The sequence below is a fragment of the Malaclemys terrapin genome, chromosome 1 (assembly GCF_027887155.1).
Source record: "Malaclemys terrapin pileata isolate rMalTer1 chromosome 1, rMalTer1.hap1, whole genome shotgun sequence".
Lineage (NCBI taxonomy): Eukaryota > Metazoa > Chordata > Testudines > Emydidae > Malaclemys > Malaclemys terrapin.
The window spans coordinates 81636359-81654006 of NC_071505.1; the positions used below are offsets into that span (position 1 = coordinate 81636359).

General features: G+C 44.1%; 1 protein-coding gene across 1 annotated transcript; it reads left to right on the forward strand.

The window, feature by feature from the left end:
* Positions 1-3548: 3548 nt before the first annotated feature.
* MRPL42 (mitochondrial ribosomal protein L42) lies at positions 3549-16055 on the forward strand. The gene is made up of 6 exons (XM_054028032.1): positions 3549-3669; positions 7749-7936; positions 10656-10719; positions 12489-12573; positions 14001-14164; positions 15930-16055. The coding sequence occupies exons 2-6, from the start codon at positions 7852-7854 to the stop codon at positions 15973-15975; spliced, it is 444 nt and encodes a 147-aa protein (XP_053884007.1). The 5' UTR covers positions 3549-3669; positions 7749-7851; the 3' UTR covers positions 15976-16055.
* Positions 16056-17648: the final 1593 nt, after the last annotated feature.

A 17648-nucleotide genomic window follows, 5' to 3' on the forward strand; every position in this document is an offset into this window, starting at 1 on the left:
TTCCACTTAGGTGTGTGTGCGCCCAGCATGCCGGAGCCAGGGATTTTGAGGAAGCGCCACCCCGACCCTCCTGGCAAGCTGGGCCTTAAAAACCTCTAAGGATGGAGATTCCACCTCCTCCCTAGGTAACTCATTCCGAGCTTCACCACCCTCCTAGTGAAATAGTATTTCCTAATATCCTTATTTAGGCAGATTCCAAGCTCCACCTCCTCGGGATACTACTTGGGAGTCACCTAAGTGGAATACACAGTGCATCTACACAAAAAAGAAGAAACGGTTACCTACTGTAACTGGTTCTTGGCGATATGATGCAGATGTGTATTCCGTGACCCACCCTCTGTCCCTTCTGCATCAGAGTCTCCTCTCATGGGTGTTTGATGCAAAGGAACTGAGGGGGCTCAGGGCAGCATCACCTCATATAGCCAGGGGAGGGGCCACAGCCACAAGGTGCAAGTGGCAGAATTCTACGGATACTGCTAAGCAAAATCTCCGGTTCCAGCAGGCTGGGTGCACACACACATAAGTGGAATACACATCTGCATTACATCCCAAAGAACCACAGGTACAGTAAGAAACTGTTTCTTATTAACTGCATTTCCAGATGTACTTGGGAGGTGTGCAGTCATGCTTCTTAAGAGTCCTGAAGTAATTCCTGTCTGTCTCCCAGAAAGCTGTCACCTGGCAGAAGCTGTTTCTAAGAATAGATTTTAGGAACATTATGTGTCTGAGGTGAAATGGAGTTAGTATATCGTAGCTTAAAGAACTGTTTGCTGTTTTCTAGAAATAGTCTTGAAATATATATACCGGGGGAATTTGGTTGTCTTGGAAAAGATTTTTTTGCAGATACCGCCAATTGTGACCTTTTAGAATTTAGAAATGGGGTTAGGTTACAGGATTTTCAGCTTCAGTCCTAGCTCTAAAATGGACACATTTCAGGAAGGGAATTGCTCAGTAACCCAGTGGCTACTTCATTTAGAACTAATTAGGTCAGAGGATGTAAAATTAGGGAATCTTAAAATCCTGTAGAAAGGGGCCTTCGGAATCACAGGCTATTGGCAAGTAGATTAGGTTTATATAAGGGATAGTTGATTACATGTAGTCCATGGTAAACCATTGCACAGAATGTTACTTCTGGGGGAATTCTGCACCACTGCATGTGTGCAGAATTCATGTCCTCCCCCCAGATTTCTTTGCTTCCCCACCGAAAAATGACTTTCTGATGGGGAAGCAAAGGGAGGCCATAAGAACGGTCACGCACCCCTCTCCAGCAGTACGCATTGTTTTGGGCACCCAGAGCAACTGGCAAAGAGGTAAATCACTGTGGGGGCTGAGCTAGGGCGGGCAGGACAGGACTTGCTCTTCCCCCTACAAGGAGTGACTAGGGCCGGGGCCAGGTCAGACCCACCCCCAGAAACCTCCTCCAGCTGCAGGAAGCACCCACCCCCCTGCTTCCTGCCCCCATTACTTCTCAGATGGGGGAGAAGGGTCCCTCCGTGTACAGGGAGCTGCTCCTCAGTCCACCAAAACCCCATGCATCCAGACCCCCTGTGACGGGTTCCCCCCAGGGTGCCACCTGCAACTGGGGTACCACTGAGCCCGCCTGGCCTACAACCTATCCTGAAAGATGATCCTTTACTCTCACAGATCTTGGGAGACAGACCTGTCCTCGCTTACAGACAACCCCCCAACCTAAAGCAAATACTCACCAGCAACCACACATCACTGAACAAAACCACTGACCCAGGAACTTATCCTTGTAACAAAGCCCGATGCCAACTCTGTCTACATATCTATTCAAGTGACATCATCATAGGACCTAATCACATCAACCATACCATCAGGGGCTCGTTCACCTGCACATCTACCAATGTGATATATGCCATCATGTGCCAGCAATGCCCCTCTGCCATGTACATTGGCCAGACCGGACAGTCTCTACGCAAAAGAATTAATGGACACAAATCTGACATCAGGAATCATAATACTCAAAAACCAGTAGGAGAACACTTTAACCTGTCTGGCCATTCAATGTCAGACCTGTGGGTGGCTATCTTACAACAGAAAAACTTCAAAAACAGACTCCAACGAGATACTGCTGAGCTGGAATTGATATGTTAACTAGACACAATCAACTCAGGATTGAATAAGGACTGGGAATGGCTGAGCCATTACAAACATTGAATCTATCTCCCCTTGTAAATATTCGCACACTACTTATCAAACTGTCTGTACTGGGCTATCTTGATTATCACTTCAAACGTTTTTTTTCTCTTACTTAATTGGCCTCTCAGAGTTGGTAAGACAACTCCCACCTGTTTATGCTCTCTGTATGTGTGTATATATATCTCCTCAATATTTATTCCACTCTATATGCATCCGAAGAAGTGGGCTATAGTCCACGAAAGCTTATGCTCTAATAAATTTGTTAGTCTCTAAGGTGCCACAAGTACTCCTGTTCTTTTTGTGAATTATTACTAAATGCTTAGGAAGAAAATTCCCCATGGGCATGTTAATATGTCATTATGCATTGTAGGAATTTTATGTTTTTACTGAAACATTTCAATTTAGCAACTTGCCTAGATGGACCACTTGTCTGATCTCTGTGTAAATTCCTGTTTCCATCTAATAAAGTATCTGTTAAATGCTACTCCAAATATAGGGACCATTAGGAGAGAAACAAAAGCCAGTAAACAAGAATCTAACCATGCAGCATTTAAGGAGCCAAAAATTAAACAAGTCACTGGACATTGCCTGTAAATTGCCTAGAATTAATGCTGGGTATTTATCAGTGACCTGTGAAAATAACCTGTGCCCAGTCCTGCAACCCTTATTTCAGACAAGGCTCCCACTGAAGATTAATGGAAGCATTACCTAAATAAAGATGGAAGAGAACAGCCTTTGAGGTAACATTATGGAGATGACCTTGCACTTCAGCAAAAGGCCATGTGGCTGGGCACTGCTGGGCCTGACACCACTAGGATTGGGGGGATGCTGGGGCCTGGCACCCGTAGCTGGTGGCAAAGGCAGTGCTGGACCTGGTACTCCTGGCTGGTGATAGGAAGGGTGGGGGCTGGCACCCATGGCTGGTGGCAGGCAGAGGGGCTGGGCCTGGCACCTCTAGCTGGTGGCATGCAAGAGGGAGGGGCTGGGCCTGGCATTCCTGGCTAGTGGTGGACAGGGTTGGCACCTCTCGTGGCACATGAAGGAGAGGTGGGGCTGGGGCTGGCACTCCTTTGGCAGGCAGGATGGGGCTGGGGCTGGGCCTGACACCCATAGGAGTGAGGCTGGGCCTGGCATCCCTATTTGGAGGTGGGCAGGGCTGGACTTGACCTTGCACCCCCACTGGTGGCAGGTAAGAGGGAGGGGTGGGGCTGGCTCAGGCACCCCTGGCTGGTGGTGGACGGGGCTGGGCCTGGCAGGACACACCTCGTGCGGGAGGTTTGGACGCTAGCTGTTTGTATTTTGCCTATACACTGCTTTGGACTACATTTCCCATCATGCTTTGAGGGTGTGTCTACGTCACAGGAAATATACATCACTGCTTCCGGGCATCGCGAGGAAGGCATTGGGCGAGTACCTACAGACTGATTGATTCATTGAACATCTCTCAGTTGAATCTGTGGAGCCTCACAGAACAAGATAATGGCGCCACTCTCTGGGCCGGGCCAGGTAACTGCTGCTTCCCCCATCGGTGTCGGTCCCAACCGGCCGGGCGCGGCCTGGCTCTGGGCTCCAGCGGTGCTGTGTGACTGGTGGGCTCGGCGGGGGGCGCAGAGGGATGAAAGGCGATGATGGGCCGCGGCGGGCGGTTGAGCAGCGCGTGAGCGGCCGGAGACGTAACGTCATAATCTGCTCCTGTCGCCAAACCGAATTGCTGTTCGACGGTTAATGAGCTTGCGATCTGAGCATGCGCAGTAACGGCTGCCGTCGTCTTTGCCTTTACTCCCGCTTACTGGGATTCCAGCGTGGTCCCTGCTGTTCCCGGGGGAGGGGCAGGATCGGGGGGAGCTGGGAACCCCGGAGGGTCAAACATCTGTTCTCGTTGCTGTTTTGTGGCTTACCGCTCTAAACCCAGTGGAAGGGGGAAGCATTAGATGTGATAAGTTAATTGTATTAAGGCTTTTGACCGTCCCGTACGATAGTCTCATAAGCAAACTAGCAAAATGTTAGTGGTCTGCACGAAACTACTATACGGTGGGTGCACAACTGGTTGAAAGATATTCAGAGTTGCTATGAATAGTTTGCTGTCAAAGTACATGGACATAACTCAGTTCTGGGTCCTGTACTAGTCCATCTTTTCATTAATGAAATAGATAAGGAAGTGGAGAATATAAAATTTGTGGATGGTGCCAGCTGGGCAGGGGGAACGAGCATTTTGGTGGACAGGATTAGAATTCAGAGTGACCTTGACAAATGACAGAATTGGTCTAAAATCAACCAGATGAAATTCAATAAAGAAAAGTGCAAAGTACTCATTTAGGAAGGAAACCTCAAATGCACAACTACAAAATGGGGAATAACCGGTTAAAGGGTAGTACTGCTGAAGAGGATCTGGGGATTGTAGTGGATCATGAATTGAACATGTATCAACAATGTGATGCCTTTGTGAAAAAGGTTAATAACATTTTGGGGTGTATTAACAAGTGTGTCATATGTAAGATACAGGAGGTAATTGTCCCGTTCTACTCAGCCCAGATGAGACCCCCAACTGGAGTATTGTGTCTACTTCTGGGTGCCACACTTCAGGAAAGATGTGGATAAACTGGAGAGAGTCCAGAGGAGAGAAACAATAATGATAAAACGTTTAGAAAACTTACCCAGTTTTTTTAACCTTTGGGTCATGTTTAGTCTTGAGAAAAAAGACTGAGGGGACCTTAATCCTTTATATTGGTTGGATGGGGTCCTAGTGCTGACCTTACCTAGTTTGTCTTTTGGTGAAACTGAAGGGCCTTGTGTCCACTATGTATTTACAATGAGATAGCTAATGCATGTTAGTTACTCTATGGTAAAAACACACTGTCTTAGCATAGGTTACAAACTATAATGCTGACTCCTATATTAGATGCACCATTATTGTTCATGGCTTTGCAACTCTCATGCTGATTGTGTGGTGAATACTGCATCAGAAGTATTTGCATCTGATTTTCTGCAGCTTCCCATTTATATGGGTGTCATGGAAAACCAGTTGAAGCATTTTAATGTAAAGGAATTAACAGTGGCTTTTCCTCCCTCAAATTCCCTTATTCCCTTCCCTTAATCAGGGCTTGTCTACCTGAACACAATAGAAGGGTGAAGTTAATGCACATAATTTACAGCTCCTTAAATCGCTGTGTGGATGCTCTTGTTCATAAGTAAAGTGGCCTTAGTTTTGATGACAGAACAACCTAGAAGATTACAGGAGTCTTTCCCCAAAACATGATATATTAATCTTCCATCCTTTGATCTGTCTTGAATATTTTTAAAGGGTTTTATAGTCCCAGTGTAACTTAGTTTTGTTTTTTATTTGAAGACCAAAGAGTAGGCGGAAGCAGTGGAGCTTAACTTTTCGGAGTGTGGCTCTTTGTAAAAAGCCTTTACAGTATTTCACAGGTATCAGTTTTGTGCTGACAAAGTTTCACTAAATGGTTCAAGGTTAATTTAAGGTGACCATAGACCTTCTCTGCACTATGTGCTGTTCAGGACAATGAAGGCCTGACAGTGTCGTGGTAGATCCTGCCATGCATGCAGAGGTTGTTGGCACTCCCCTGTATAAGCAGAGTACACAAAGTGGTGGCACTCTTGTCCCATGAGACTGAATCTACAGTTTGGTGCTTTAAACTGTAAAAAATTCTTTTTGATCTCCGCTTCTATCTGCTTGCTAACCACACATGCTGTAAACCTTATCTTTATTAACTATGTGCTCCCAGGAAAATTTAACTTACAAACCCAGCATTATCTTACACCTCTCTTACATTATGATGGTAATATTAATGAGTCCTTAGTGTGATATGCAAGAACACCGTCTGCATAGGCTGCAACAAAAATATTTTCAGCTCACTTAACATTGTGATGTTATGTCTCAGCATATTTGAAAAGTGCTGTCAGAGATGTCCTGATCCAGAAATGGGGTGTGGCAGTTACTAGACATGTTCTGCATTTGTTTCTGATAAAGTTGCATAGGATGGCTTTCATTATAGGCAAGCTACCTGGCAGGTCATTCCCTCTTTACACACCTGATTGGCATAGCTATTAGGCCTCAAGGAGAAATTTTTTAAATATATCCGTTTGATAGCAGTGCCAGATCCTATACATGTCTGCTGTGAGGGGTGGTTTTGCTGACAACCCTGATTCTGAAGTGTTCTGAAAAGGATGCTGATGTTCTTATCAAGATCTGAAGAAGCCAGGCCCATACACTGTGTATTATAGAGATCGAGGACTAGATTCACAGAGATACTTAAAGGTCCAAGTTTTAGGTTTCACTGTGATTGCTAAAACTTCCAATGAACCTTGTAGGTGCTTAAACTCACTCAGTGCCTACATTTTCAGGATAAAAGTTCCCAAGGTGCCTAACTTTCTGCCTTTTGAGCATGCGCAGTGCTTCCTTACTTTAAGCCTCCAGATGCCTATCTCCTGCCTAAACTGCAGGGCAGTTAATGAAGGGAAGGAAAGATAAGTCAAGTGGTTGGAGGAGGTGGTGGTATCCACCTTATAACTTTTAGCACAGTGGGTAGAACACTCACTATAGGCGCCTTCTCCTGCAAAGCTTCTGCTGTTAGTGCACCAGTGCTCACTAACCCCTCCCTGGCAGCGCAGATAAGTCTCTCTCCCCCCTCCCCTGCACGGAGCAGCCAGGGCTGGGTCAAATCAACCCCCAGAAATCTCCCCTGACTGCAGGAAGCTCTACACCTTGGGGGGGGGGGGAGAAGGAGTCTGCATGAAGAGTGGGGTGGGGGTTCTGAGTGGGTGGGGTGGGGTGGGGTTAGGTGCAGGGTGGTCAGGCAGATGGAGGAGCAGCGCCTCCCCTTCCTGGCCCCATTGCTCCTTAACCACAGGGGGGAGGGGTCACAGTACAGCAAGCTGCTCCCCGTTTGTGCTCCCTCCAACTCCCTCCGCCTCAAGCCTATTCCCCCCCCTCGCACCCTGAACCCTCCCACCGAGCCTCACCCTCTGCATTGGGAGCCCCCTAAACAGCTGTATCCTGACCCCAACTCCCCCAGCACCCAGACTGCCTGCTGAGCCCCCACACCTCCCGCCTAGCTGAGCCCTAACTACCTTCACCTGGACTCCCCTACAGAGTCCCATTCCCCTTGCACCCAGAACCCCCCAACGAGCCCCTTTGCATCCTGATCCCCCTCTCCCCACAAATACCTGGACCCCTCCACTGAGCTGCCCACACCCAGATTGTGCCACACAAAAGTAATGTACTCTTGAGGGAATTCTGCACCAAAAATTAAAAATTCTGTGCCTAAAAATTTTAAAATTCTGCATAATTTTATTTGTCAAAATAACACAATATAATCACTGTAATATTTTGATAAATAAAATTATGCAGAATTTTAAAATATTGTGCGCAGAATTTTTAATTTTTTTGGTACAGAATTCCTTCCCTCAGAAGTACTATTTAGTAAGTGGATGCTAATTCTTAACTCATTACAAATATTTCCAGCACTTGTTGAACAATATATAAGGTGTAGTGCAAGTCGTATCTTTCATAGTTTATTAATAAAAGATTCAAGATCTAATTGTCAACCCTTCTGTCTCCTAAACAGTGATGAAACCTGCTCCTTCAGAAGTGTGTGCTGCAGTTAAAAGGATACCATTTGCGTCCAGAATATTTCTTTCTCCAGCACCAATTTTCTGTCTCCTGTGACCATGGCAATAGCATTGAGAAGAGCTGTGTGGTCCAATACTATGTGGATGAATGTAGCAACATTCTGTAGGCAGGCCTCAGTACAGAGTAAGAAATAGTGCTGCTTTATGAAAATCCTATGTTTAGAAATTTTCTGGTTTTCTTTTTCTTTTTTAAAAGACTCTTGCATTGGTACTTAGCTCTGAGCAAAGTTTACAGTAACACAGGCAGAGAAGTGACCTTTATATTTCACCTGGTTAAAGTTTGATATTTATGGAGTTATGTGCTGTGTTACTAAGTCACGTTTTGACTTGGTTGCCCTTGAAGTTTCCAGTGTTGAACTTTAAAATAGATTAGCTCCATTAACCAAGCTTTAAAGAGCATTTTAACATTAGGAGGCATCTGAGATTTGAAGACTTGATTTCTTAGGCTCGTGTTTACCTTCTCTTGAACAAGAAGCAATAATATGCGATGTTGCCTGATTTTTGCAGTATTTCAGATTGGCTTTTGGGGAGGTGTTAGTTGAAGATAGCAATATGTGGAAGAAAAAGCGCTGGGTATCTGGAGTTGTAAGCACCGCCAAGGAAATCTTATAGTATCTCCATATAAAGTCGAAGATGAGCTATGTCACGTCTTCTAAAATGTGACAGCGAAAGTTGGAAGAAAAATGTTTTGACAGTTGTGCTGATTCTGGGTTTTCTGCTTCCCAAACTCCTTATTGTTTCCTGTGAATGTAATTCAGAGCTTGAAGTGTAGTGGTAATCTCTTGCTACACTGAAGCTGTAAGTGTAATGAACACCAGGCAATGCCAACAAAAGTAGAGTTTTGCCAGTAAAACTTTCTGTTGTAGACTAGGCCTCGCTTTAGGTTTCTGTGCCTGTTCTTGTGAAATATGTGGGAAGTAAGACACTTGTGTCATATCTGCCATAAGCAATGGAGTATTAATATTTAACAATATCCATACTTATAGTAAACAGTAAAATAATGGAACATTAGAAGAACTGTACCCAGTCTAGTTATTTTTATGATCACTTTCAAATATCAGTAATGAGTTTGACGTTCATGAGCCTAATTTCTTACACAGGTATGCATGTCATCCTAATAAATCCCTGAAAAATGTCAGTTTAAAAAAACCCATAAATCTAAGTTCAGATTACTACTACACATACTTCTTGATAAAATCATCTTCAAAGTGGAGACGCACTGAAACTCAAATATTTAAAAATAACAAACCCACACAAGTGGAAGAGTACATCATAAGATAGCTATAAAATGTATGAGTTTACTACCCTGTGATCTGGCCAGAACCAGAAACAATGAAGCATAAGCTCATGAATTACTGTTGAACTAAAACCCCACACAGTTTCGGGGAAAAGTGAAGATGCTGCAATTCTATGAAACATGAAAGCATTTTTGGAATTGGATGTTGTCATGGATAACAGTCTTTGTATTCATAATTTCTCATTCTATACATCTATTAGCCCAGCAAAGCAAGGTTCTACATAACTTCTTGGCATTTCTATTTGTCTGTATGTAATACGATAATTTGTGAACACTGCATCTGATCAATTCCAACATTTCAGGGAATGTTCTAGGCGTCAGTGGGCAGAATCCTATTGATTTTGGTGAAAATCGGAAAACCAGGACAGCCTGCTTTACAGGAAAATCAGACTGCCTAGTACTGCAAGGCAAAGGAATCTCTGTGGTGCCCCCTGCTGCTGCATATCAGAGGCAGTATCTTAACTTGCATGGGGAGATTGTCCGTAGCCTGGAGTATAAGAAAAGTAAGCGTTTTAGAGGAAGGAGTTTTGGGAGTCAGGGAGAAACAGGGACATGGAGCAGGGAGGAGTGGGGTTGGGGGAAGCAGCAGGAACTGGAAGATAGTGGGGTGGGAGGGGAAAGCAGGGACCTCGGGGCGGAGTGGCAGGGGGTTGGGAGTTGTGGTGGTGGGGAGTGATGAGGAAGCAAGGACCAGGAATGGGGGAAGTAGAGATGGAAAAATCAGGGACAAAAAGTGGGGGGGCAGGGCAGAGACTGTCTATAACAAACCCTAGGGTTTCAGCTCAACCTCTGCAAAAATTGCCTGGAAGGAGAAAGGCAGGCCCTGTGTTTGTGGGAACTGATTCCCAGCCAGGGCTTTGGGCAAGGGGATCAACCTCTGGGATCAGGTGAGAAGAGGAAGGAGGCATAGGCTGAGTAACTAGAGGGTAAAGGGCAAGGCAGCTCTATGAGCAGGGGCTGGGGAATGTAACCTCCACCTCCCCAATCCCTATTTCTGCCTCCCTCATGGTCCCGTCATCACTCCTGTACACACACTTGAAGCAGGCAGCAGCTTAATATGGGGCTTTCTCTAATTGAGTGCAGAGTTTGGCCTACAGAAGCAACAAAGTAATGCAACCCTATAATATAGCAGTGTTTTTATTTCATTGGGCAAGAAACTATTACTTTAGGAGTAGTAAGAAGAAGAACAGGAGTACTTGTGGCACCTTAGAGACTAACAAATTTATTAGAGCATAAGCTTTCGTGGACTACAGCCCACTTCTTGGTATGGTATGGGTTTTTTGCAACTTCTTAGAGTACCACAAGGATAACCCTGGGATAGCACCCAAGTACTGGGCCAGTTGCAGTTCTAGAAATATGTATTATAATAGGAGTGAAATATTGGCATGATATTCAAGACACTTTTTTTAAATGGATTCGTTAAACTTAAACTGAATGTGCATTTCTGGTTGAGCTCACTCATGTTTGAGATAACGGAATGCAGGTTTAAAGTTAAATTTGTTGCAGTTTCATTTGTTCTCACTGATGTTTTTTCTCATCTTTGCAGATGGAGCAGTGCATTGTGCTCGCCATAAATCTACATATTCAGTCCTTCCAGAAGACTATAACTGGTACACAATCAAATCTATTTTGACCAACTATGGACTTCATTTGACCCATAGCTTCAGGGATAAATATTGGAGTAATTGCCCTATCTGCTGTTAGTCTTGCTGTTTTCTTTATGCCAATTATTCCTTTTGCAAGTTTTGGATTGATCTAGCCATTTTCTGAAGAGCCTTGTTTCTAGACATAAGGCTTGTGAAACTAACGTTCAAAATGTGAATTAAGTGAAAAATCAATGCAGTGTTGTCTTCTATAGACAAAGGGCTGTTGTGCCTCTGCTGATATTCATAGGTTTGTCAAGAGGCCCGGTGAAATTAAAGAGCATGGCTGCTTTTCAGTACTTCGGCAAAAGTACTGGCACGTCCATGCAGCTGCTTGGGAAAGTTGAGTAGCAACATAATCAGTTACTGGAGTTCTTTACTGGGTAGAAATCTAAAAAAGGTGGGGAAAGGAGGTTCATAGACTTTAAGGTCAGAAGGGACCATTATGATCATCTGGTCTGACCCCCTGCATGCTGCAGGCCACAAAGCCATCCCTACCCCTTCCCTTGACTCTGCTGTTGAAATCCCCAAATCCTGTGGCTTAGTGACTTCAATTGGCAGAGAACCCTCTTGCTAGCGATCCCTGCCCCATGCTGCGGAGGAAGGCGAAAAACCTCCAGGGCCTCTGCCAATCTACCCTGGAGGAAAATTCCTTCCCGACCCCAAATATGGCAATCAGTAAAACCCCGAGCATGTAGGCAAGAGTCTCCAGCCTGACCCTTGTTAGCCATTATACTATTTACCTGCAATGGCACGGTATTCCTTTGGCTAAAATCATGTTTTTCCATTAAACCATTCCCTCCATAAACTTATCTAACTTAATCTTAAAACCAGACAGGTCCTTCGCCCCCACCGTTTCCCTCGGAAGGCCGTTCCAATATTTCACCCCTCTGACGGTCAGAAACCTTCGTCTAATTTCAAGCCTAAACTTCTGCACGGCCAGTTTATATCCATTCGTTCTCGTGTCCACATTAGTACTAAGCTGGAATAATTCCTCTCCCTCCCTTGTATTTATCCCTCTGATATATTTAAAGATAGCAATCATATCCCCCCTCAGCCTTAGAATAGTGTAGACCCCTCTCACCTCATAGACACTAACGGTCTCTCCAGGGAAGATGAGACAAGCCTCATCTCTTCCAGCAGAATGAGTTTGGTGGAGCTTCACATTTATCATGCTTTCTATGTAGAAGCTGACTGGTAGGGCCTAGCACTTGGTAGAAATCCCTGCTCCCTTTCCTGCCCAGTGGATTAGAGGTGCTGGACTCTTTTGTAGGGCATTGGCCCTGGAATTTATTGAGGGGGCTAGTTGCCATGGTCTTTCGTGCTTTATTTCTGACTTCTAGGTATCTTGTAGACATTTTAAGCCTAGTTTCTAAATATTTTCAAAAAAACAAACAAGATACAAAATACTACAAGGAAACTATCTGGAAATCTTATGCACTTAACTGTGGTGCTGGGTACAATTTTCAAAGATGTCTAAGTGACTCGGAAGTCTAAGTCCCATTGAAAGTCAGTGGTTCTTAGTCTGCTAAATCACTTAGTGAGTAAAATTTTCAAGATGTCTTTTCAACTTTAGATAGCAAACTTATGCACGTAATACCCTAGACTTTCCGCCCGTTTCTTGGTCAGCCAGTCTGACTCATGTCTCTTCCAGAGTGCTCTCACCTGAGCAAGAGGGTGGACTTGATAGGAATAAGGGCATATACTGATCTGTATAATGTTTTCATCATTTATAGTAAAGTGGAACTTGCCATGACATCAGATGGAAGGACAATTGTCTGCTACCATCCTTCAGTTGAAATTCCATATGAGCACACACAGGTATATACAGATTTGCACAACTATGTTTCCTGTTTGCTTGAAAGCACAGACAATCTTTAATTTGGCTAACAATGTTCTTTTGGGCTATCCCTTTTTTAGCTCTCATTAAGTGTCTCAGTATACTGGATAACATGGCCAGAATATTGTGATATGAATTTGGCTACTATCTAGAGCAGGGGTGGGCAAAATTTTTGGCCTGCGGGCCACATAAGGTTTCCAAAATTGTATGGAGTGCTGGTTAGCGGAGGCTGTGCCTCCCCAAACAGCCAGGCGTGGCCCAGCCCTGCCCCCATCCGACCCCCCCCAGCTTCTCGCTCCCAACAGTCCCCCAGGACTCCTGCCCCATCCAACCTCCCATTCCCTGTCCCCTGACAGCCCCCAGAACCCCATCCAACCCCTCCTCTCATTCCTGACTGCCCCCCCGGGACCCCTATCCCCATTCAGCCCCCCCGTTCCCTGCCCTCTGACTACCCCGACCCCTATCCACACCTCTGCCCTGCCCAGCCCCCTGAACTCCCCTGCCCTCTATCCAACCCCCCTTGCCCCCTTACCGCGCTGCCTGGAGCACCGATGGCTGGTGGCGCCACAGCCACACTGCCCAGAGCACTAGGACAGGCAGCTGCGCCGCCCGGCTGGAGCCAGGCATGCTGCAGAGCAGCTCATAGCACCGGGTCAGGCCCTGGCTGTGCAGCTGCGCTGCCCCAGGAGCTCGCAGCCCTGCTGCCCAGAGCATTGGGAGGGCAGCAGAGCGAGCTGTGGCTGCGGGGGAGGGGGAATAGCAAGGGAGGGGCTGGGTGCTAGCCTCCCGGGGCAGGAGCTCAGGGGCCGGGTAGGAGGGTCCCGTGGGCTGTAGTTTGCCCACCTCTGATCTAGAGGTAGTTCAAACTGTTGTTGGGAGCAGGGAAAATGTACTATTGAGATGGGTACAGTATATGAACCTGAATGAACAAAGCTGAGTTTTCCTCTTGACTGCCACTCACTCCTGTGTGATCACTTCATCTCTCTGTGCTATAGAGTCCACAGGAGAGATTCACCTGCAGGGGATACAGACAGATTCCCCTGTAGGCATGGGGGATACAATTCTGGGAAAGAGATTTACAACCAGAGTAGGACAGGCACAGAGTAGATTGATTTTAATCAAAGCGAATCTGGCAGTCTATGGGAGCCTAAAACCTTAGATTTTGATAATTTTCTTTACATCATTTGTGCCCTTTGTATTCCTTGCACTTATTCAACTTGGATAAGATAAAACAGACTAAATAGACTTTTTGTTTAGAGACAGTTTCACTTTCTAATTCTTGTGCAGTAGTAAAATACTGCAGTGATGGATTGTGAACAGTTCAGGGAAGTGGTTAAATGTTTTAATTAGAGTTAAAAAATACTAAAAGCTTACTAAAGTAATGTGCTCATTACTGATGATATTGTAGCCCATACCTCGACCAGATCCAGTGGATAACAAAGAAGAAACACATGATCAAGTACTGAAATCTAGATTGGAAGTGAAGGAGCTAAAGAATAGCAAAGGTCCTACATTTGAGGAGCTCAGCAAAATGTTTTATACAACAAAACATCGCTGGTACCCTGTGGGACAGTAAGTGTCTTTTCTGAAGTATTTGTCCTTTGGGGATTGAAGGGAAAGAGGAATAAATAACATGGGCTAAATTCACTCCTACGGTAACTCATTAGGTATGACATAATAGTTTGATGCTAACATTACTAAGTATTTTACATAACACTTAATTTTACATAGGGATAAATTCCTTAAGGAATTTTCACTGGCGATACGGTCTTAGAATTGCACCAAAAAGGGTATTGTATAGTAATGTCAAAGGAGATTATTTTTCTTCATCTGATTGATTAGATGATAATTCTTGTATTCTTCGTTAATGTCTCACTGTGAAACCAATCTATTATGTAAAGTACATTTGACCAAGAACATTAGTTTCTGCCTAATATCTCTGTCGATTAGACCTGCTCTGAGCAGGGTTAGATGACACAGTGCTTACCAGTGACAGTCTACACTAGGGCTTCCAACATTCCGAACAACAGTGGAGCTACACCAATATCAGCAACGCTGATAAATTTGGTAATATGTCCGTAGTGTAGACAAGACCTTAGTTACTGACCAAAGTGGGAGAACTGAGGTCAAATTATTTTCTTTTCGGAGACTTATAGCCTTTGGGAAATTAAAATTCTCAGCATTATCTACCCTTTTTGAATACTTACCTCCTCCAGTGATAACTTTCTAGAATCCTTCCTAGTAGCAGTTGCTTTTAGAGTCTTAAGTTACTGTGAAACACCGTGGATGCTCCTTTGTCTCAAAGGGCCTGTGATAGGGAAGCATTGTCAGCTCTTATATTTGCAGTCTCTTAAAAGATAAGATTTGTGAGGAGGAAGCACTCCTGATCAAGTTACTTCCACTTTAGGCACTATCTATGTTCAGCTGTGCCAGTGGAAACAAAGCCTGTTTTAGCTTCTGTTGAGAGTCCTTTCTAAAGTGGCTTCATAAAACTTTAAGTTGGCTGAAATTAACAGAGAACTGAAGAGCTGGTCCAAATTCTTCCCTGAATGACTGCCGTTATATAAGAAAGAGCATATGGGATTAGATGAGGAAGAATTGATTGTAGAAACTTGTAAAAACTCTGCTCTTTCGCAATAAGCAACAAAATTTCATTTTCTTGTATATGAAATCAGGGATATCTTCTTCTGATTTAGTGTAGTGCTAGTTTTAGTTGAAAGGACACTGTCCACTTGAATTTTTAGTGAAATTGACTATTTAAAAAATACCAGTTAGGCCATACCTTTTTTTTTTTTTTTTTTTTTAAAGGATGTTCTGATTTTGTTTTAAATGCGTTTAGAAAGTGGGAGGGAGTCATTGATGGAGTGATGGAGTCATATGAGCAGATCCTTATGAAGGATCAGGTCATTTTTTATTTTCTTGAGTTTTAAGGACCCTTTTCAGCAAGGGAAAAGCTATCTGACCATCTAGTGAAATGAATTTTATCCAAAGTGCTGTCACGTGCATAGAATAAATAAACTTGGAAAAACTGAAGTTTTATTTGCCAATCGCTTTTAATAATCTTGGTCGTGGTGGTTGTAACTAAAGTAGGTACAAGATTCAGATGTGAATTTTCAAGTTGGTTGTATTGTGTACTTGTTCATGCAGCAGTAGAAGTTGCAGTGTTATTTATGTAGGTAACACCTTGTGAACAGGAGACAAATGTGTTGATCAGCTCGTGTATCTTTTTATAGCACTACTAGTATGTAGGCTGTAGACTACTGGTTACAAACAAATCCTGACAGGAAAAATCCAAGAATACGTTCCAAATTATCACTGCAATTCTTTTTTCTTCCAGGTATCAGAGAAGACGCAAGAAACTCAATTCTCCTAAAGACAGATGATTACAATAATTTGTGTCTCTGCTTTGTGTCATTAACCATACTGGAAATTAAACCACGAAAACAGGAGTTTTGCTGATCAATACTGTATTAGTGTTATCATTAGTCTTTTCCCCATAAATAAAACTTGATTCTGGAATTCTTGTATGGGTAGGAACAGATGATCAGGATGGAAAGGTCCAGCAACAGAGCTGAATGCCTCCAGCTTCCTAGAAGCAGGGCCAGCTCCAGGCACCAGCTTAACAAGCAGGTGCTTGGGGCGGCCAAGGGAGAGGGACAGCACCTTCGGCAATTCGGGGGCGGCAGGTCCCTCACTCCCTCTAGGAGCGAACGACCTGCTGCTGAACTGCCGATCGCGGCCTTTTTTTTTTTCCCCCCTCCCCAGTTGCCGCTGCCGATCGCGGCTGCTTTTTTTTTTTTTGCTTGGGGCGGCAGAAATGCTGGAGCCAGCCCTGCCTAGAAGACTGAAATTAAATAAGTGAAACACAGATGACCTTTAAGATTGAGATGAAAGAATATTAGGCTCCTACAGCTGTTGATGGTTGCAAGTAATGTAATTGCCTCCAGGTACCACCTTACAAGTGTCTAAAATTATCATCTCTTACAGAAACTGGCTAGCTCTAGTTACAGCTTAGTTTCAAGGTATAATTACTCATATTTTTACAGACTGCCTGGAGCTCTCAAATGTAGCTATTTATAAAGCTAACATTCAGTAAGGTCATGTCAGATGCACATGACTGTATGGTTGTAGCTGTGTGGAGGAAGGGATGTCTGCCATGACAGGGTAGTCACTGAAGATACCAGAGCCTTTCCACCCTGGGAAGGCTTGGCCCTTAAACACTTTTTCTAGAGTTTCTCTAAAGTTCAGAAGATTTTGAGGTTTATATCCTCCATGTTCTAGTTGAAGTTTGCCTCATGTGAGTGAAATTTGTGGGTAGTCAGGACAGTGGAAGATAGGATTTGACTACAGGCAATTTGAACTAATCGGTAGCATTAATCTATGACAAGCTTAGCTGCCTTTTGGACCCTGGAAGGCTGAAAGCCTGGCAAATACTCCATTTTATGGGACGGGGCAGAGGACTGAAACCAGACCCATTTAATCTGTTTAATGAAAGAAATGACTCCTGCTGTAAGGCACTAAGTATAAATATTTGTTAGCTGTATTTGACATTACTTCTGAACATTTCAGTGTAACTGAAGCTCGGTTCCAGGCTAACATCTAAAATGTCTATATAGTGCCTAGCAAAATGGGGCTGGGGCATTTGGGGTAGCTTGCTTTTTTTTGTTTTTCCATGGTAGCCTCCAGCAACCATTACACAGATTCTATTCCTACATCTCTTTGTCCTCTGGGCTTTTAAGGCCTGACCTACCTAGGGGAAAAAATGTCATGGTTGCTGGACATTGAGTCTGTCCATTGTCCTACCCACACAATTGCATTGCCTCTGTCATACTGCCAGATCAGATTCCAAGGCCAAAAGCAATCATGATCATCTAGTCTCACCTCGAGTGTGTTACCTGTTAATTTTCATAGACAGTTGAGTACCGCACAGGTTTAATCCTCAATTCATTTTGATCACTGTTTCTGCAAACAAGTCCAATTTTTTTTTTGTAATAATTACAATGCATTTTATTTCTATAAGGGAGAGGGAGTGGAAAAATTGGTCAGTCTGCTGTAA